The sequence below is a fragment of the Orcinus orca genome, chromosome 14 (genome assembly GCF_937001465.1).
Source record: "Orcinus orca chromosome 14, mOrcOrc1.1, whole genome shotgun sequence".
Lineage (NCBI taxonomy): Eukaryota > Metazoa > Chordata > Mammalia > Artiodactyla > Delphinidae > Orcinus > Orcinus orca.
This window is the reverse complement of record NC_064572.1, coordinates 27,534,472-27,555,787: the sequence shown is the minus strand read 5'-3', so window position 1 is coordinate 27,555,787 and position 21,316 is coordinate 27,534,472. Positions and strand designations below refer to the sequence as shown.

Below are 21,316 nucleotides of genomic sequence, written 5' to 3'. Positions count from 1 at the left end.
CCTCTTACCTATTGATCTGCTCCATGAGAATAGGATCTTGCTGATCTTGTTCATTATTGTATCCTCTAAGCCTAGAAAACCGAGAACAGTGCCACAGGAGACATTTAATAAATATTAAATATTGAGTGAATTACACACTGCTGTTATACTCAAAGACCTTCTTTTCCTGGCAAACTGATCTCAAAGGAAAAGCAAGGTATTTACCACACATACATACATGTTACCGAATCTTAGACTTGGCTTTGGAAGGCTTAGGACTAGGTCAACATACAGAGCTATTCTCTGTATCAAATTTTACAACTGATCTTGATTTTTGCACTGGATAGCGACTTCATTTCGATTCTGCAACCACTTAAAATGACATATACTAACTGTTATTTGCATATCTTTTCAACAGTGCTTAAAGCTTAATAGATATACTAGGATCCTCTGAGAAACTGCAGTCAATAAAATTTTTCTGGAACATAGTAGTATTTCAAAAAGTGTATTCAATGAATGTTTTAATGTGTTCTCTCTATACAATGTTACCAAAGAAATATTCTTCTCTGGCTTCAAATAAGCTAATACCCTTTGAAGTATCGAAAATAAACCAACTCTTACAAGAAGACAAAAGAATAAATGGAAGCTTTTATTAGTGAAGCAAGTCAATTTATTATATTTCCAACATGGCCTTCTTCCTCTATAATGAAACAAACTACAATATTTTACAACATAACTTAGTTTTTTTAATATTCCAGAAGGGAAAGATTTCTTTGGGAATTTAGGAAAGCAAATATTTTGGGAAGAATAACTACAAGAAGTTATTTTTTCAACTTTAATACAGTAACAGCTTGCCCACCAGGTATATTACCCAGCATTTTCCCTTTATAATGAATCCATCAAGTATTAGCCAACAAAGAACCTACTTTTAGAAAATGAGGCAGAAAAGGTTTATATTTAAATAGGAAACGAGCAATCTAAAGACCAATCACATGTCACTTTAACAAGGCAATTTATTTACATAGGTATAAATTATTGTTGATTAAGGTCCTAGCAAAAACTCAGTTGGTCTATTTCAAGTTCAAACAGCACTCATCTGACTATGAAGGTAGACATCATAATGGAATTGGGCCTGTTTGAATAAGGGGAAAAAAATCCATTAGTGCACATTTTCTGTCATTAAAAACAAGGATTATTAAGTCAGGGACATCTTGGTTCTGAACCTCTCCATTTTTGTTGGAAGAAGACTGACCATCTCTTTGCTAAGTTCTAGTTCAACTTCTATTTCCTGGGCAGCTTCAGGGTGCTTCTCACAGTAATCAACAATAAATTTGTAATGTTCCAGTGATGTTGCCAAATTTTCTAGCTCTTTCTTGGGATCTGCAGTGATGATTTTGCCATAGAGACGGGCAACTCGAAACTTAGCTAACATGGCAGGGCGAAGAACATCTTCCCCTATATGCTCAGGAAATACTTTATTTGGGTCTCTCAGGGAGTCTAAGAAGAGCTGGTAGTACTTCAATGCTGACTTATTAAGACTATTTATTTTTTTCACGATGTGTGAATCAGGATCCCTCAGCTTGTCAGCTATGGCAATCTTCAAATCCATCATATCATAATAAGCATGTGCAACTTCAAACTGAATCTGTCTGTTGACCAACAAATAATACTGTGGATTCAGGTCCACAATTAGGGGCTCTAGCATAGCTATTCTGCGTTTATGCATCTTGCACCTTCTCTCCATGTCAGTTTCAAAGAATGCAAGCACCTTAAACAGAGCACTGTGGTCCTGGACAACTTCAATATGGTCAGTGACATAACCATCAATCTGAAAGAACTCTTTTGCCTCAAAAACATAGTGTTGACCCATTAAGAAAAGCTCTCTGGCTTCTTCAAAATCTGAAGGTCTCAAATAGCTCACTTTCTCTTCCACTGCAGAGATGGCATCACACAGTTCGCCGGTTCCAAACTGCACAGCTTTTTTCCTAACACTTTCTTCCTCATCTAGTTCTTTCTTCCTTAAAGCTCTAAGTTCAGATTGTTTATCAAGATCAAGCTCCCCTATGTTGTCCTGAAAGAAAAAAATAAATTATGGTTGAGGACAGACACTGGTCTCCTGCTGTCAATACTACAGCAAACTTAAGAGTAAAGATAAGAAAACCCTCTTCCCAGCCTGGTTTAGGGAGGTGATATAATCACATGTTTTTAAACTTTCTAATTATATTCCACTTATATTAAAAATGAAAGAAACTAGGAAAAAGTAAAACTGCTTATTTCCTCTTTGGGGCACTAACTCATTTATAGTTACTCTTTTTAAGGTAAGATAAATGCATATGAAAACTGTAAGAGCTGTGAAACATTATATACATCTAATACATTATTAGTAGTATTTTAACATTAGAGTAAGATTGAAATCTACATCCTAAAAATATTGTATAGCAATGCAATTAAAATTAACAACATGTTTATGCTAAGTTATTTACTGAAATATATTACAGAGAAATGCTCTAAGTCTCAAAGATACTAAAATAAAGAGAGAGTTAAATCTACTCATAGTTAAAGTTATCTCCCCCACCTCCTGGGACCAAAAAAAAAAAACTAAGATGGTTAAAAAAAAAAAGGCTAAGCTCATTCTCTTCTTCCTAGACAAGAAAATTAAACATCAGACCCCTCAGTGGACAGCCCCAAGGCCTTCTCTTCTTTTCATTTGAAGTTGTCTCTCTAGATCTGCATTGTTCAAAACAGTAGCCATTTGCTGCGTGTGGATGGCTATTGAGCATCTGAAATGTCCAAACTGAGATGTCATCGGTGTAAAATGATACATACCCAATTTCCAAGACTTAGTACAAAATTTAAAATAGCTCAACTCTTTAGTATTGATGACAAATAGAAATGATTATTTCTTTTTATATTCTAGGCTAAGAAATATAAATTTCACCTGCTTTTTTCCTTTTCTAGTGTAACCACTAGAAAACGTGGAATACCAGCCACATATGTAATTTTATTTCTGTTGGACAGCACTGCTCTACACAGGTGACTCCATCCATACCCACGGTTGCAACTGCCATCCATGGGAGGAGGACTCACAAATCTACAGGTACGACCTGGACCTCTTCTCAAGCTCCAGACCCATAACTACAGCTCCCCACACAACATCTTCTCTCAGAAGACTCAGACACCTGATCCTCAACATGTCCACAATGGAACTCTTACTCTTCAGCAAACACATTCCTATTCTAGTAGTAGTTTAGTGAAGGACACTCCATCGATCTGGACAGCCAGCAGTCGAGGAATCACCCTTGAGATGTTCCTCTCCTCTCCCCTTTACCCCACACTTCCAATCCATCACCAGGTCCTTTACATTTTGCCCCCTAAATACCTCCTGAATGCATTCTTTTCCACCATCTTTTGCCACCACCCTAGACCAAGCTCCTTTCACATCTCACCTCCACTGTTCCAATGGTCTTCTAATTTCCCCCATCCACTCTTGCTTTCCCTCAATTCATTCTCCATTCTGCTACATAAGTGATGAGTCCAAAAACTCTCCAAGGCTTCCATTCATTGAAGGCCCTGCTTGTTCTATCCCATCCTTTTTTTAAAATTAATTAATTTTTGGCTGCGTTGGGTCTTCGTTGCGGTGACTTCTCTTGTTGCCGAGCATGGGCTCTAGAGCGCAGGCTCAGTTCTTGTGGCGCACAGGATTAGTTGCTCTGCGGCATGTGGGATCTTCCCGGACCAGGGCTTGCACCCATGTTCCCTGCATTGGCAGGCGGATTCTTAACCACTGTGCCAGCAGGGAGGTCCCTGTTCTATCCCTTTCTAACTCTATCATTTATCACGTGCTCTCACTCTGCTCTAGCCTCACAGGCCTTTGTTCCATCCCTTCTAACACCATGCTCCCTATGCCATAGAATTATTATTTTTTTTTTGATGGTGGGGGTAGGAGTTTATTTTATTAATTAATTTATTTTTGCTGTGTTGCGTCTTCGTTTCTGTGCGAGGGCTTTCTCTAGTTGTGGCAAGCGGGGGCCACTCTTCATCACGGTGCATGGGCCTCTCACTATCGCAACCTCTCTTGTTGCGGAGCACAGGCTCCAGATGCGCAGGCTCAGTAGTTGTGGCTCACGGGCCTAGTTGCTCCGCGGCATGTGGGATCCTCCCAGACCAGGGCTCGAACCCGTGTCCCCCTGCATTAGCAGGCAGATTCTCAACCACTGCGCCACCAGGGAAGCCCCCGCCATAGAATTTTTAAACGTGCAGCTTCAGCTCCTTGGAATGCTATGCCTTCTCATTCCCAGAGCTTCGTTCAGATGTTACTTCCTGCTACTATGACTTCTCTTATCATGTATCTCTCCTTTGTGGAACTTACTAAAATTGCACTTTCATACGAAGTAAAAAAAAAAAAAAAACACCGTCTAATTTTGTTCATCATAGTACAATGACTACCATAGAGCTGGCAGAAATACTTAAATTTGTATGTTATTAAACTTGAATTAAAGAAGGCTTTTCAGGTAAACAGATCATCAAAGGATAAAGTTAAAGTAACAAAGCCAGATTAAGAAAATCTGAGTAATTTAGTAGCATGGCAACTATTTGAGTTTAAAGTAACCAGGTGATAAACTCGAGTGTCCAGTCTGGAAAACATCAACTAAAGGAAGGGTAAGAGTTAAATGACACAGGGTGTTTTGCTTGACATAATTACTTCAAATGCAGGCCATAAGTCTCTAAATCTTGTTTACTTAATGTGCTTCCTGGCTGCTTGTTTGTTTACATGCTTTCTAGGCTGCTTTCTGAGAAGAAAGCTGACAGATTTTCCTGGCAACTTCTCTAGACATAAAGCTCCCTAGTTTTACTCCCCACTTCCTTTCTTTTCCAAACATGCCTCATCTTTACCCTCTACCTCTGAAGTGCTCTCATCTTTGAAAGACCCATGCTTCCAGGAGTTTGTGGCTTGTTTGGTTTTATTTTGTTTAGTAGTTTCACAAGGTTCTATATTGACTAAAACTGATTATACTTTAATGCATGTAAATAGAAAAGCAGCATAACTCCTTCAGGAAAGTCTCCAATGTATCTACACTTAGTATGGTGCATCCAAATGATTTATTTTCCTCTGTAGTGGTTAGGAACTAGAATCCATGAGGTATGGATCAGTAATAACAACACCAATGATGATAGTTAACTTACTGAGGACTTGGTTATGTCTCAGGCACTTTTCTGAGCCCTTTATATACATTTAACTCTCACAGCAACACTATTAAGTACTATTATTACCCCCATCTTACTTGTGAGGAAATTGAGGCAAAGAGAAGTTAACTGCCATGAATACACAGCTACAAACTAGCAGGGCTGTTTGCAGATACGTTTATACTTATATTTTTATTAAATATATATTTACTCTATAAAGTATGTAAAGATTAGTAAGACTTCCTGCCATCAAGTTGCTTATAGTCTAAAAAGAGGTAAAGGATAAGATAAGAATATGAATAGGGATAACAGGGATAATACAAAGTCAAGTGACTTAGGTAGGGTTCTATGGAATTTAAAGGAGGGAGAAGATATCTGTCAGGGATGAATAATTATACATTCAGTAATTTTTGAGAGGGGCTTCCCTGGTGGTGCAGTGGTTAAGAATCCACCTGCCAACGCAGGGGACACGGGTTTGATCCCTGGTCCAGGAAGATCCCACATGCCGCGGAGCAACTAAGCCCGTGCGCCACAACTACTGAGCCTGTGCTCTAGAGCCCATGAGCCACAACTACTGAAGCCCGCGTGCCACAACTACTGAAGCCCGCACACCTAGAGCCCGTGCTCCACAACAAGAGAAGCCACAGCAGTGAGAAGCCCATGCTCCCCACAACTAGAGAAAGCCCTTGTGCAGCAACAAAGACAACGCAGCCAAAAATAAATTTAAAAAAATAATTTTTGAGAACCTGTTGTGTCTGGAGATTAGTATATGATACAAATACGATGAAGACTCCCTCTCATGGAGCTTATGCTCTATCCAAAGGGAAGTCTTGAAGGAAGAGGTGTTATGTGAGATGGCCTCGATTGATGAGTAAGATTTGAAAAGGTTGAGATGGGGGAGAACAAGAAACAAATACATGTGAGCATTCTGCATGCCTTGAATAATACACATGCAGTTAGCCCAATGAGCATACTCCCCATTTTAAGCTTTTACTTAACATCCTGCTATTTAAGAAAGAAAAGACCACTTTTGACTGTATTACCTGCATGGAAAGTTGGGCATTCTGCATGAGAGTCAAACAGTATTTGATCCAGCATCTTGCTATTTCCCCTTTTCTTTGGTGATAAAGCTCTGGCACATCTCCTTCAGCTTCAGTAGCTAAAATGATACATGATTTGTGTAAGTTAAGGGTCACAATTGGAATTTTCATTGTGTACTGCATTCTTTTTTGTATTACTTACCCCCCCATTATAAAAGTAACAAGTCCTCACTGAAGCAGTGGGGGAAAAAAAATTCCTACCACGCAGAGGTACTCACTATTATTTGCATATTTCTTTCTAGTGTTTTCTTATGTATTACCTATAGGTAAAAACTAAGGTCACCATGTATATTAAATTTTGAATACAGGCATACCTCAGAGATATTGCAGGACTGATTCCAGACCACTGTGATAAAGTGAGTCACACGAATTTTCTGTTTTCCATAGCATATAAAAGTTATGTTTGCACTATACTGTAGTCTATTAAGTGTGCAATAGCATCATGTCTTAAAAATGTACACATCTTAATAAAAAATACTTTATTGCTAAAAAATGCTAACCATCATCTGAAGCTTCAGAGAGTCATAAACTTTTTTGCTGGTGGACAGTCCTGCCTCAGTGCTGGTGGCTGCTGACTGATCAGGGTGGTGGTTGCTGAAGGGTGGGGGGGCCGTGGCAATCTCTTAAAACAAGACAGCAGTGACGTGTGCTGTGCTGATGGACTCCTCCTTTCATGAACAATTTCTCTGTAGCGTGCAATGCTGTTTGACAGCATTTCACCCAACGCAGAACTTCTTTCAAAATTGGAGTCCATCCTCTCAAACCCTGCCACTATTTCATCAACTAAGTTTATGTACTATTCTAACTCCTTCGTTGTCATTTCAAGAATCTTCACAGCATCTTCACCAGGAGTAGATTCCATCTCAGGAAACCATTCTCTTTGCTCATCCTCATCTGTCAAAATTTTATGAGATTGCAGCATTTCAGTCACATCTTCAGGCTCGACTTTTAGTTCTCACACTATTTCTACCGCATCTGCAGTTACTTCCTCCACTGAAGTCTTAAACCCCTCAAAATCATCCCTGAGGGCTGGAGTCAGCTTCTTCCAAACTCCTGTTAATGTTGATATTTTGACCTCTTCCCATGAATCATGAATGTTCTTAATAGCATCTAGAATAGTGAATCCTTTGCAGAAGATTTTCAATTGACTTTGCCCAGATCCATCAGAGGAATCACATCGATGGCAGTGATAGCCTTATGATTTTTTTCTTCAAACAGTAAGACTTGAAAGTCGAAATTACTCCTTGATCCATGTGCTGCAGAATGGATGTTGTATTAGCAAACGTGAAAACAACATTAATTGCACTGTTATCTCCATCAGAGCTCTTGGATGACCCAGGTACATTGTCAATGAGCAGTAATCTTTTGAAAGGAATTTTTTTTTGAACAGTAGGTCTTAACAGTGGGCTTAAAATATTCAGTAAACCATGTTGTAAACAGATGTGTTGTCATCCAGGTTTTGTTTTTCCATTTACAAAGCACAGGTAGCATAACTAGCATAAAGCATAATTAGCACAATTCTTTCGGGCCCTAGGATTTTCAGAGTAGTAAATGAGCATTAGCTTCAAGTTAAAAGTCACCAGCTGCACTAGCCCCTAACAAAAGAGTCAGCCTGTCCTTTGAAGCTTTGAAGCCAGGCACTGACTTCTCTCTAGCTATGAAAGTCCTAGATGGCATCTCCTTCCAGTAGAAGGCTGTTTCATCCACACTGAAAATCAGTTTAGTGTAGCCACCTTCGTTAATGATCTTAGCTAGATCTTCTGGATAATTTGCTGCTTCACCTTGCACTTTTACGTTATGGAGACAGCTTCTTAAATCTCATGAACCAACCTCTGCTAGGTTCAAACTTCTCTTCTGCAGCTTTCTCGCCTCTCTCAGCCTCCACAGAAATGAAGAAAGGTAGGGCCTTTCTCTGGATTAGGTTTTGGTTTAAGGGAATGTTGTGACTTGTTTAATCTTCTATCCAGACCACTAAAACTTTCTCCATATCTGCAATAAGGCTGTTTTGCTTTCTTATCATTCATGTGTTGACTGGAGTAGCACTTTCAATTTCCTTCAAGAACTTTTCCTTTGCATTCATAACTTGGCTAACCTGCGCAAGAGGGAGTATCTTTTGGTCTATTTTGACAGGCCTTCTTCACTAAGCTTAATCATTCCTAGCTTTTGATTTAAAGTGAGAGATTTGCAACTCTTCCTTTCACTTAGAGATCACTGTAGGGTTATTAACTGACCTAATTTCAATAGTGTTGTGTTCTCAGGAAACAGGGAGGCCGGAGGAGAGGGAGGAAGACATGGGGGAACAGCCAGTCAGTGGAGTAGTCAGAACACACATTTACCAATTAAGTTCACCATCTTATATGGACACAGTTAGTGGCACCCCAAAACAATTTCTTAGACCTTAGAACAGGTATATGTGGGTGATTAATACCATTATTAATCGAATTAGATTAATAAAAGGATTGCTCATACAGGTTTTTAGAATACTTTAGGATAAGAATTCCATAATTCATGTCTACTTGGATTCTTTTTTTTCTTTTCCATTATGGTTTATTACAGGATGTTGAATACAGTTACAATAGGACCTTGCTGTTTATCCATTCTATATATAATAGATTGCATCTGCTGGTCCCAAACTCCCAATCCAACCCTCCCCAACACCATCCCCCCGGCAACCCCGAATCTATACACGGGTTCTTAAGAGGTAGGTTGTTGAAAGCAGTTTCCTCTAATGTTTAAGCACTTGCTTTTACCACCTCGCCTATGCTATGGTCTCTGTGAAGAAATAGTGTTGAACAAGGTGAAGGTTAGCATAGCTCCTAATTAATCTGTCAAATTCCAATTTAGTAGAATCCAAATTGAAATGGATTTTTCATTAATTAAAAGTGGTCCTGAGTGGAAAGCATCCCCCAAAACAATGTTTGGAATGATGGGGGTGATTTAATGAAGGGTCAAATATTTCATTTTGTAATGAGTCCCACGTCCAGTTTTACCAAAATACTGTTACATCTGTGGAAGGAATTTATTTTTGCAAAGAACAATTTTTTAATTTTTCATGGTTTAAATTATTTTGGTTTTCACTAGTATTTAAAAATCCTTTGTAACATGAAGTAACATTTTCAGTCGTCATGTTAGATTTAATGCAGTATTGCCATTAATCTGTGTACTTTGCTCTGCCTTTATAATCTTCCTTTTTCCCTCAACATGGGTGTGACACAAATGCCAAGTACAGCAGGCACCGCCCAGCTCTACAGGGAAAGAATCAAGTCGCTCACCTCCCAAGCAACATGGAAGCACAACACTGATGTAAGTCACCAGTCAGTTGGATTGTCTCCTTCAGGTGAACATTCAGTTCCATAGAAAAAGTGGTTTTTAATCCCAACAGTAAAACTTTGTACCTGGATTCTCTTATAAGGAAACAATGTATAGCTGATTCTCATTGTTCCTGGTAGTTATGTTCTATAAAGTTGCTGTGAACAGTGAATTTGGGAATGCTAAAACATCACTCCTAGGGAAAATACAGGGTTACGTTCTGATGAGCTTCTGGTCACAATATTTTCATCAACTGATCAATACATAACCTTATTTTAATGTGTTTCTGTTTAAAGACACCTTATTTAATATATAATTGACTCATTAACATTGACATTAACATTGAACTCATGGCCAATAGCACTGTGGCTTGTGCCTAAATGAAGCTTAACTAGCACAGTATTTTCTCCAGAGGGCACATCCCAGCTTTCATGTGCTTAGGAACATTAGATACCACTTCAGCACTACACTTGGGGGCCATTTTAAACAATGAAATCGCCAACAAAATGCAAAAAAAAATGTGAAAAATGTGGCACTGAGTAATTTAGACCACAAAAAGGATACGTGTTTATAGTATGAGAGCTGAAACAAGAAGGTGGATCATTACCTTGTTTAACCTCAGCTGGTAATGTGCACCTCAGGTGCCTCAAATCCTCTGCTGTCTGCAAATGACCACACAAGTGCCTCGAGTACTGATTTTGGGGGTTATGAGTAAATTGTGCCAAGTAGGCAAATTCAAAAATATGGAATATACAGGGCTTCCCTGGTGGCACAGTGGTTGAGAGTCTGCCTGCCCATGCAAGGGACACGGGTTCGTGCCCCAGTCCGGGAGGATCCCACATGCTGCGGAGTGGCTAGGCCCCTGAGCCATGGCCGCTGAGCCTGCGCGTCCGGAGCCTGTGCTCCGCAGCGGGAGAGCCCACAACAGTGAGAGGCCCGCGTACTGCAAAAAAATAAATAAATAAATATGGAATCTACAAATAATGAGGATTGACTATTTTGGAACCTGCACTTACATATGAAGTCCTTGATCTTTCCTTTTCAGAAATAGCTTATGGATCTGGGTAACTGACTTAAGGTTTGGAAGCAAAAGTTACTGGATTGTATACCTTACTAAAATGTGCTCAGAGGTCCTGGTGGACATATTACTGATCTTATTTATTTTTTTGAATGTTTATTTTATATTGGAGTATAGTTAATTAACAAGGTTGTGTTAGTTTCAGGTACACAGCAGAGTGATTCAGTTATACATAGGATATACTTGTATCCTTTTTCAAATTCTTTTCCCATTTAGGTTATTAGATTTTTTTTTAAAATCCATCCTATGACAAAGGCTTTACTAACAACTTTCCATACAGTTAGTCAAAAAATAAAAAAAAAACAAAGCACAGCAGACAGCATCTCACACACTAGAAACCAACATGACAAGAGCCCCTTCTCAACACTGTAAAAAAACAAAACAAAACCAAAAAACCCAAAACTGAGAACTTAGTTTTTGGTGGGGGACAGAACTTTGGTCCCCTACCAAATGAACTGAAATATCCCAGTAGAGAATCAAACCAAAGTGGTAAGATGGGGATAGGGGGTGGGTGTCAGATTTTTAAATAACTGCTTTTGTGACAAACGAGCTGGAAAAGACAGGTTTGGGCTAGGCTGCGTCCCTTACTATAACTATCAGGTTATTACAGACTATTGAGCAGAGTTCCCTGTGCTACCGAGTAGGTCCTCTTTAATTTTTTAAAAAATATTTATTTGGCTGCATTGGGTCTTAGTTGTGGCACATGGGATCTTCGTTGTAGCCTGCAGGATCTCTTGTTGCGGTGCACAGGGCTGCTTTCTAGTTGTGGCGGGCGGGCTCTAGAGCAAACAGGCTTAGTTGCCCCATGGCATGCCCCAGGGCATGTTGGATCTTAGTTCCCGAACAAGGGATCGAACCTGCACCCCCTGCATTAGAAGGCAGCTTAACCACTGGAGCACTAGGGAAGTCCCTGTAGGTAATCTCTTTTAAATATAGCAGTGTGTACATGTCAATACCAAACTCCCAATCTATCCCTCCCCAGCACCCCTCCCCCAGTAACCATAACTTTGATCTCTATTAGTCTGTTTGTTTTGTAAAAAAGTTCATTTGTATCATCTTTTTTAGATTCTGCATATAAGTGATATGATATTTGTCTTTCTCCATCTGACTGACTTCACTTAGCATGATAATCTCCAGGTCAATCCATGTTGCTGCAAATGGCATTATTTCATTCTTTTTAATGGCTGGGTAATATTCCATTGTATATATGTACCACATCTTCTTTATCCATTCATCTGTTGATGAACATTTAGGGTGCTTCCATGTCTTTGCTACTGTAAACAGCACTGCAGTGAACACTGGGGTGCATGTATCCTTTTGAACCATGATTTTCTCTGGAGATATGCCCAGGAGTGGGATTGCTGGGTCACAGGGTAGCTCTCTTTTTAGTTCCTTAAACTTCCATACTGTGCTCCACAGTGGCTGCACCAATTTACATTCCCACCTACAGTGTAGGAGGTTTCCCTTTTCTCCACACCCTCTCCAGGATTTTTTATTTGTAGACTTTTTGATGATGGCCATTCTGACTGGTGTAAGGTGATACCTCATTGTAGTTTTGATTTGCATTTCTAATACTTAGCAATGCTGAGCATCTTTTCATGTGCCTGTTGGCTATCTGTAAGTCTTCTTTGGAGAAATGTCTGTTTAGGTCTTCTGGGTTGTTTTTTTCTGTTGTTGAGCCACATGAGCTGTTTGTAAATTTTGGAGATTAATCCCTTGTCTGTGGTGTCATTTGCAAACGTTTTCTCTCATTCTGTGGGTTGTCTTTTTGTTTATGGTTTCATTTGCTGTGCAAAGCTTTTGAGTTTAATTAGGTCCCATTTGTTTATTCTTGTTTTTTTTATTTCCATTACCCAAGGATTTGGATTGAAAAAGATCTTGCAGTGATTTATGTCAAAAGTGTTCTGCCTGTATTTTCCTCTAAGAGTTTTATAGTATCCAATCTTATTTAGGTCTTTAATCCATTTTCAGTTTTAAATTTTTTTTATTGGAATACAGTTGCTTTACAATGTTGTTAGTTTCTTGCTGTACAGCAAAGGGAATCAGTCATATGTATACATATATATCCATTCTTAGATTTCCTTCCCATTTAGGTCACCACAGAGCACTGAGTAGAGTTCCCTGTGCTATACAGTGGGTTCTCATTAGCTACTTGAAGCATTTTAAAAGTCTTAGTATTGGACAGATGAATGGATAAAGAGGTGCATATATACAATGGAATATTACCCAGCCATTAAAAAGAATGAAATAATGCTATTTGCAGCAACATGGATGGACCTGGAGATTATCATACTAAGTGAAGGAAGTCAGATGGAGAAAGACAAATATCATATAATACAGCTTAAAAAATGATACAGGGCTTCCCTAGTGGCACAGTGGTTAAGAGTCCGCCTGCCGATGCAGGGAACACGGGTTCGTGCCCTGGTCTGGGAAGATCCCACATGCCGCGGAGCGGCTGGGCCCGTGAGCCATGGCTGCTGGGCCTGCGCGTCCAGAGCCTGTGCTCTGCAACAGGAGAGGCCACAACAGTGAGAGGCCCGTGTACCGCAAAAAAAAAAAAAAAAAAAAAAAGATACAAATGAATTTACTTACAAAACATAAACAGACTCACAGAGAAGGAACTTATGGTTATGGGGGGGCGGGGAGGGTGACAGATTGGGAGTGACATGTACACACTGATATTTAAAACAGGTTAACTACAAGGACAGGGAACTCTGCTCAATATTCTGTAACGACCTAAATGGGAAAAGAATTTGAATAAAGGATACATGTATATGTATAACTGAATCACTTTGCTGTACGCCTGAAACTAACATAACATTGTTAATCAACTATATTCCAATATAAAATAAAATTTTAAGGGACGTCCTGGCAGTCCAGTGGTTAAGACTCTGTACTTCCAACGCAAGGGGCATGGGTTTGATCCCTGATTGGGGAACAAAGATCCCACTTGCTGTGCAGTGTGGCCAAAAAAATTTAAAAAAAAAAAAGTTCCAAAAAGCAAAACTTGAATTTGCCATGTGCTGCCCACTATTTACATAGCATTTACACTGTATTTGGTATTATAAGTATACTCGAGAGATGATTTAATGCATACAAGAGGATGTGCATTGGTTATATGCAAATACTATGACATTTTATATAAGGGACTGTAGCATCCATAGATTTTTGGTATCCATGGTGGCCCTGGAACTAATCTCCCATGGATACCAAGGGATGACTGTACCAGAAGTAGAACTGCTAGATCATACATAGGTCTATTTTTAATTTCTTGAGGAACCTCCAAACAGTTTTTCATAGTGGCTACATCAATTTACAATCCTACCACAGTGCACATGGGTCCCCTTTTCTGCACATCTTGACCAACACTTGTTATTTCTTGTCTTTTTGATAATAGTCAATCTAATAGGCGTGAGGTGATAGCTCATTGTGGTTTTGATGTGCTCAAATATACATGTTAACTGTGATTTATAAAACCAAATGAAACACTATAAACTAGATACTTGGACATATCACATATTGTACTCCAACCAAAAATGTATAACGTGAATATTAGTGTAAAGAAACAGCAAACACCAATTGGAAAAATCTATGAAATAACTGGCCTATATATTTTCAAAAATATCTGTGATGAAAGGCTGAGGAACTGTTCCAGATTAAAGATGACTAAAGAGATGTGACAACTACTGTGGAGAATAGTATGGAGGTTCCTTAAAAAACTAAATACAGAAACTACCATATGATCCTGCAATCCCACTCCTGGGCATATATCCAGAGAAAACCATAATTCGAAATGATGCATGCACCTCAGTGTTCATTGCAGCACTACTTACAGTAGCCAGGACATGGAAGCAACCTAAACGTCCATCAACAGAAAAACGGATAAAAAAGATGTACATGTATACAACGGAGTATTACTCAGACATAAAAGAACGAAATAATGCCATTTGCAGCAACATGGGTGGACCTAGAGATCGTTGTACTGAGCAAAGTAAGTCAAAGAGAAATATCATGATGTTGCTTAGACGTGGAATGTGGAATCTAAGAAAATGGTACAAATGAACTTACTTACAAAACAGAAATAGCATTACAGATGTAGAAAATTTACAAATTTACAGTTACTGGCGGGTAAGGAGGGGGTGGGATGAATTAGGAGATTAGGATTGACATAGACACACTACTACATATAAAACAGATTAACTAATAAGGACCTACTGTATAGCACAGGGAACTCTTCTCAATACTCTAACGCCCTATATGGGAAAAAAATCTAAGAGAGTGGATATATGTATAACTGACTTACTTTGCTCTACAGCAGAAACTAACATAACATTGTATATCAACTATATTCCAATAAAAATTTTAAAAAGAGATGTGACAACTAAATACAACCTTGAACTGGATACTCTGGTACTAGAGAAATTGCTATAAAGGACATTACAGGGACAGCTACTAAATATGAATTATAGATAAAAGAATTGTATAACAATTATATTTCCTGTTCTATAATATAAGAAAATACTTATTTTTAGGAAAAACACTGAAGTATTAGGGGGTAAAGGAACCTAATGTATGCAATCTTCTCTCAAATGGTTCAGAAAGAAAAAATGTGACTACAAATGAGGCAAATACTAAAAACTGGTAAATTTAGAAGGGCGTAGGGTAGTTCTTTGTTCTGTTCTTGAATTTTCTAAAGTTTAACATGATTTTAAAATAAAAATTTTAAAAAGCTATGTAATTAAACACGCACACCTAAACTTACTGTCTTCTGTGGTTCGGATCTTTCCAGTTTGACCAAAAATGACATTAGCAGCTGATAAACAGTGCCTGGCCTCCATAAAGCACTGCTGTTGAGGAAATAAACAAGAATAAAGTCTTAACAAAATCAGGTAGAAACCACTACTAAGGAGACCCTGTATAGTAACTAAACAAGAAGGTATATAAGATATATTTTAGTATTATCTGGTTGAAAAAACTACCTTAAAGATTAAAATAACAATACCCCCAAACTCTTAATCCAAACTGGCTGAAAAACAACTGCTGATTGACTACTGAAGGAGAGCTAACTTTTAATCAGCATACAAGAATGGCTATCATCCTAGACTCAAAGTACCTCAGTCCTTTTAGGTGCAGGCTAAGTAGCCAAAGTTCCACACATGATCAATTTTTAGACCATTTACATTCTGTCAGAGGACTTGAAGATTTAATCTTACTTAGGTTTAGAGATCCCTTTTACATCCTACCATTCAAAGGCAAACAGGATAAATTTTGATAGAGATTCCTGTCTTCTAAAATCTTTGGAATTCACAATACGAGGCTTCCCACCAAGTTCTGAAGTCAGCAGATTTCCACAGATGAACTCTATGGAACTGCTTTACCAACACAGTTAAAGACTTCATAATCCAAACTGGGGCACGGTAAACTTCTCAAACACTTTGAGAACATCTCCTTGTTACTTTAACGCTTTACATTTGTCATGTAAGTCACAGGACTACTCAGCAGAATTACCAAGTCCAACTTTTAGTTGGAAGCCACCCTCATTAAGTATGTCTACTTCATATTAGTAACACTGATTTTTGCTAAGAGGATTTTTAATGGTTGACTATGACTTTAAAATCTCAGCATTAAATGTATCTCCCCATTATTGCAAATTCAGAAGCCATCTTGAGAACAGCTGGGCACCATGTGTAGTATTAGCCCAGCAGTATTTATAGATCTAAATGTTGGTGTTAAACCTCAAACCAAAAGAAAGTTACAGTTTACATAAAGAAGTTTTAATTGTTGCTCTATAATCCCTTACTCATCATTATCACTTCAGCTTTGTCCAGATTGGCTATCTGAAAGCAACCACTGTTAGAAAACAGTGAGTGCCCTGTGCCCTCTAGGTGGCTGGTAAATGTGGGACTTCACCTACAAGGCAGGGACTCACTAAGTAGCAAAACCTCATGGAACCAGATGAAGATGATAGTGATATAAATGACAATTGCATTTTTTTAAAACATGGATCAAATCTCTTTTTGCAGTATAACTTAGCTAGTTATAACACAACTTATAAAACATTTTGGTAAAAAAAATAAAAGCACAGAGTGGGGAGGTACTCATGAAATTTACTGCATGCTCAGCATAAGCAGTGCTTAACAACTTAAAATTTTTAATTACACTTTAATATCTAGATATCTTAGTACTGTTAGAATCCATGGAGTTTTAAATGTTAATTAAAATTACAGTGAATATGTAATTTTAAAGTTGCTAAACAAAACAAAGGGCCTCTGGAAGCTATTTTTAAGGAAAAACCATAAAAAGGTGCCACAAGCAGAAGCACCAGGTAACACTTTTTGATGATGATCACAATGAAATGGATTCATGAGATTTAGATTTAACTGAATGCTCTGATATAGATGCAGTAGCGTTACTTACACGCTTGATCTTAGACCAAAGTCCTAGAAGCGATGCTGCAGTCACCACAGCCCTTTCTCTCCTGCTAATAGCTTTTCTGAATGAAATTCCATGGGACAATACTTTAAACATAGGGCGCATTTATAGAACCAGCACTAGCAAAAAAACTTAGAAAGGATAAAGGCCCAGTAAGGATACAGCAGCAGGTAAACAGAGATCTAAGAAGAAACTCTGATAAGCAAAGAATTACTAAAAGTTCAGAGAGGCTTGTGAATTAGAAATACAAATAAAAGTAATTTCTATCACTGAGATACCTAATTGAGAATTAATAGAAAATCTGGCTGGGAAAGGTGGCTTTAAAGTGTTTTAGCATCAAAAATTCTCTTAAGGACTAAAAAATTTAAAAGGTCAATTAAGAATATACCAACATGATTCTGAATAATTCTGAAAGCAACTAAGAAGCTCAAATTTGTCCCTGTGTAATACTCCAGAAAAAGTATAACGACCTGGAACTCAGAAATTAAGCAGAGATATTCCCAACATAGAAAAAGTACTATGAAGGAGTTAATTCTAAAGAATAACTGAAATGCATCACATGCTTTTATCAAAGCCCACATTTAACAGTCAACTTCCTCAGACAAATTCTCATAGTCACTGCATAAAGATAGTTAAGCCTACAAGATAAAATCTGCAATTTAAAATAACATCTCACTAAAATAGAGATAGCCTGTCTGTATCAAAAAAGAACTGGTCTTAGGCAACGCAGGACATGATAAAATTATGATAAAATTATTTTAAGATTCAAAAGGATTACTGCAACAAAAAGCTACAGACTTTAGTACACTGGCAAACTGGGCTGCATTTTTCTATCCAGTTTACATCATAAAATACAAGCTACCTGTTTTTAAAAGATGACATTTTCAAGGTACTTTTGGTTCTATTTTTATACACACTATTGGTAACTCTGTTAGATAACTACTTTGAGAAGCTTACCTTATTGATGTAAAATTGTGACAAGGTAGCAGCATTAATAGCCCACTCCATAGGATGGTAGGCATTGTGCTCAAGCTGGCGTTTTAGGGTACTATGGCAATAATGGGCAGCCTTCTCAAACATTTCCATGTGCTGGTAGACTTGAGCCAGGTAATATAGGTTATGAGTATAAACCTTCTCAAATCTATGAAGGAAAAAACATTTGTGTAACGATTTACAATTTATAAGGAACTTTCAAATATACTGATCCTCCCACCAACCCCTTCAGTTGGGTATGACTTGTATCTGTTTGACAGATAAGGAAACTGAGCCCCAGATTTGAACAGGGTAACTTATCTAGGAAGTGGCAAATGAAGGTTTTAATCCATGCCAGAATCCACATTCTATAACCTTTGAGTGCCTTGAAAAAGAAAGCACTGTGCTTTTTTTGAGCAATCATCTCAAATACACTATGTGGAAATACCTGTGAGGGCTGATTTCTAGACCTACTCACCTTTTTGATCTTTCTTGTTCAGCAAGTTTCTCTTCTTCAGGAAGAAAATGTTCCGTAGGATCAAGAGGAGGACTCCCAATCTGTAATTAAAGCAAAACAAAACTCTAAAATTTTACTGTAAACATCAAGCGCCCTCCTCTGGAGGAAAAGGAGAAATAAAATTTTAAAAAATTTTTAATTTTTACTTCAGTTTTTACTAGTTCACTTTCATATTATCCAAGAAGTAATTTTCTTAACCATAAAATCAGAGTCAAACAAATAAAAGGAGACTTCCCTACAAGCTCACACCTGACAAAATTTTAACTGCTGTTGCAGGTGAACTTCAAATACACACACACACACAAAAGTCTACCATTTTGCTTTTAGAGATGTATAATTCTTTAAGTATTTTAAGTCTTAATTTTGTCTGGTAAAGAAAAGCTCTTTTGAAAACCTACATAAGCATGACAAAAACCAAAAATGTATACATCCTGAGAGCAATACTGTTCTAAACTGACCACTTTAGTACACTGGCAAACTGGGCTGCATTTTTCTATCCAGTTTAAGAACAGGTAGCTTGTATTTTATGACATAAAAGATGACACTTTCAGGATGACATCTGAAAAATCAAAGTTTTTTTTGTTTTTTTTGTTTTTGCTGTACGCGGGCGGGCCTCTCACTGTTGTGGCCTCTCCCGTTGCGGAGCACAGGCTCCGGACGCGCAGGCTCAGCGGCCATGGCTCACGGGCCTAGCTGCTCCGCGGCATGTGGGATCTTCCCAGACCAGGGCACAAACCCGTGTCCCCTGCATCGGCAGGCGGACTCTCAACCACTCAGCCACCAGGGAAGCCCAATCAAAGTTTTTAATATTCTAATATTCTCAAGGGCACAAAAGATGATATACAGATTATACCCTTTCAATACAGGGACGATTCCATTGTTTATTGCCTTGGGCAAGTCACCCCATCTCTTGTGCTTATGTTTCCTCATCTATAAAATAAGGATGGGACTTCCCTGGTGGCGCAGTGGTTAAGAATCTGCCTGCCGGGACTTCCCCGGTGGTCCAGCAGTAAAGAATCCGCCTTCCAATGCAGGGGACGCGGGTTCGATCCCTGATCGCATAACTAAGATCTCACATGCTGCGGGGCAACTAAGCCTGTGTACGGCAACTAGAGAGAAGCCTGCGTGCCACTACTAAAACCCTACGCAGCCAAAAAAAAAAGAATCTGCCTGTCTGCCAATGCAGGGGACTCGGGTTCGATCCCTGGCCTGGGAAGATCCCACATGCCGCGGAGCAACTAAGCCCGTGAGCCACAACTACAGAGTCTGTGCTCTAGAGCCCGCGAGCCACAACTACCTGAAACCCACGCGCCTAGAGCCCATGCTCCACAACAAGAGAAGCTACCACAATGAGAAGCCCACACACCCGAACTAAGAGTAGCCCCTGCTCGCCCCAAGTTGTGTATATCACATATAATCCCATCTGAGGTCTTCCAAAAAAGCAGAACTACTTAACCACTGCCTCATTCTACTTCTGTGAGGATAGGATCCTCAACTTTAAACTGAATTCACTAAACTCCAAATAGCAGCCATGGTTTCCATTAAAAAAAAAAAATGTGACCTTACATTCTGGACGCAAACACTAAAAGCATCACAACTTGGGGGACTTCCCTGGTGGTCCAGTGAGTAAGACTCAGAGCTCCCAAGGCAGGGGACCCGTATTTGATCTCTGGTCGGTGAACTAGATCCCACGTGCATGGTGCAACTAAGAGTCCACATGCTGCAACTAAGAAGTGCGCATGCTGCAGTGAAGATCCCACCTGCCGCAACTAAGGCCCAGCGCAGACAAAAAAAAAAAAGACACCACAACTTGGGTCCCTAGAATTCACAAAAAGTAAAAATGACTAAGCCAGGAAGCAAGGCACAAGGCAAACACAATAGATAAACTGTTCTTCAAAGATCTCCTTAAGAAGTTTGAGGGCTGTTTTGTATGCTTAGCCCTATCTTGATGAGGGAAATTAATCAATGTATTTTTTATGTACATACTTCACTGTTATGACCATCACACTTCATCCTGTAACACTAACAGTCAAAATAGTCTCCTCTCAACTAAAATATAGGTATAATTAAGTACAAAGAGTTTTGCTATGTGTTTTATGTTTCCATAACAATACCAGGTTTATTTGGCTGCATTGGGTCTTTATTGCTGCACGCAGGCTTTTTCTAGTTGTGGTGAGCGGGCGCTACTCTTCGTTGCAGTGTGCAAGCTTCTCATTGAGGTGCACGGGCTCTAGGCGCACAGGCTAGAGTAGTTGTGGCACGCGGGCTCAGCACTTGTGGCTCGCGGGCTCTAGAGCACAGGCTCAGTGGTTGTGGCACACAGGCTTCGTTGCTCCGCAGCACGTGGGATCTTCCCGGGCCACGGATCAAACCCGTGTCCCCTGCATTGGCAGGCAGATTCTTAAGCACTGCACCACCAGGGAAGTCCCTTTATACCAGTTTTTAATGAAATATTATAGGTGTTCGGTCTCTTCACATTTTAAACTAACAATTTCATGAGTAAGAGTGTGAGCCTAAAGTCACGAAAGGCAACTAACATCTCAGTCTGGCTTTGTGGTGTTCTGCTCCTCTTAGCACTTTAGGAGGAAAGTTAAAACGCCAAGGTAGAAGATCCATGACTTTTAAAATTCTGCAATTTGGGGATATATTTCTCAGAAAAAAAGTATTAAGGGCTATAAACACATATTCTAAATGTACATTCTAATCTAATCAAAAAATGGGCAGGAGACCTAAATAGACATTTCT

At 39.0% G+C, this 21,316-nt stretch overlaps 1 protein-coding gene across 2 annotated transcripts in view; it reads right to left on the bottom strand.

The window, feature by feature from the left end:
* Window positions 1-607: 607 nt before the first annotated feature.
* The window catches only part of KIFBP (kinesin family binding protein), a 41,490-nt gene continuing 20,781 nt past the window's right edge, over window positions 608-21,316 (bottom strand). The window contains exons 3-7 of one of the 2 annotated variants that reach the window (XM_033407603.2): window positions 18,533-18,612; window positions 18,040-18,223; window positions 15,401-15,497; window positions 6,207-6,322; window positions 608-2,050 (exon numbers count right to left, since the gene is read on the bottom strand). In XM_033407603.2, the coding sequence (XP_033263494.1) occupies window positions 1,175-2,050; window positions 6,207-6,322; window positions 15,401-15,497; window positions 18,040-18,223; window positions 18,533-18,612 (1,353 nt within the window). In that variant the 3' untranslated portion in view covers window positions 608-1,174. The remainder of the gene's footprint in view (window positions 2,051-6,206; window positions 6,323-15,400; window positions 15,498-18,039; window positions 18,224-18,532; window positions 18,613-21,316) is intronic. The other variant, XM_004280800.4, reaches the window with a different exon arrangement.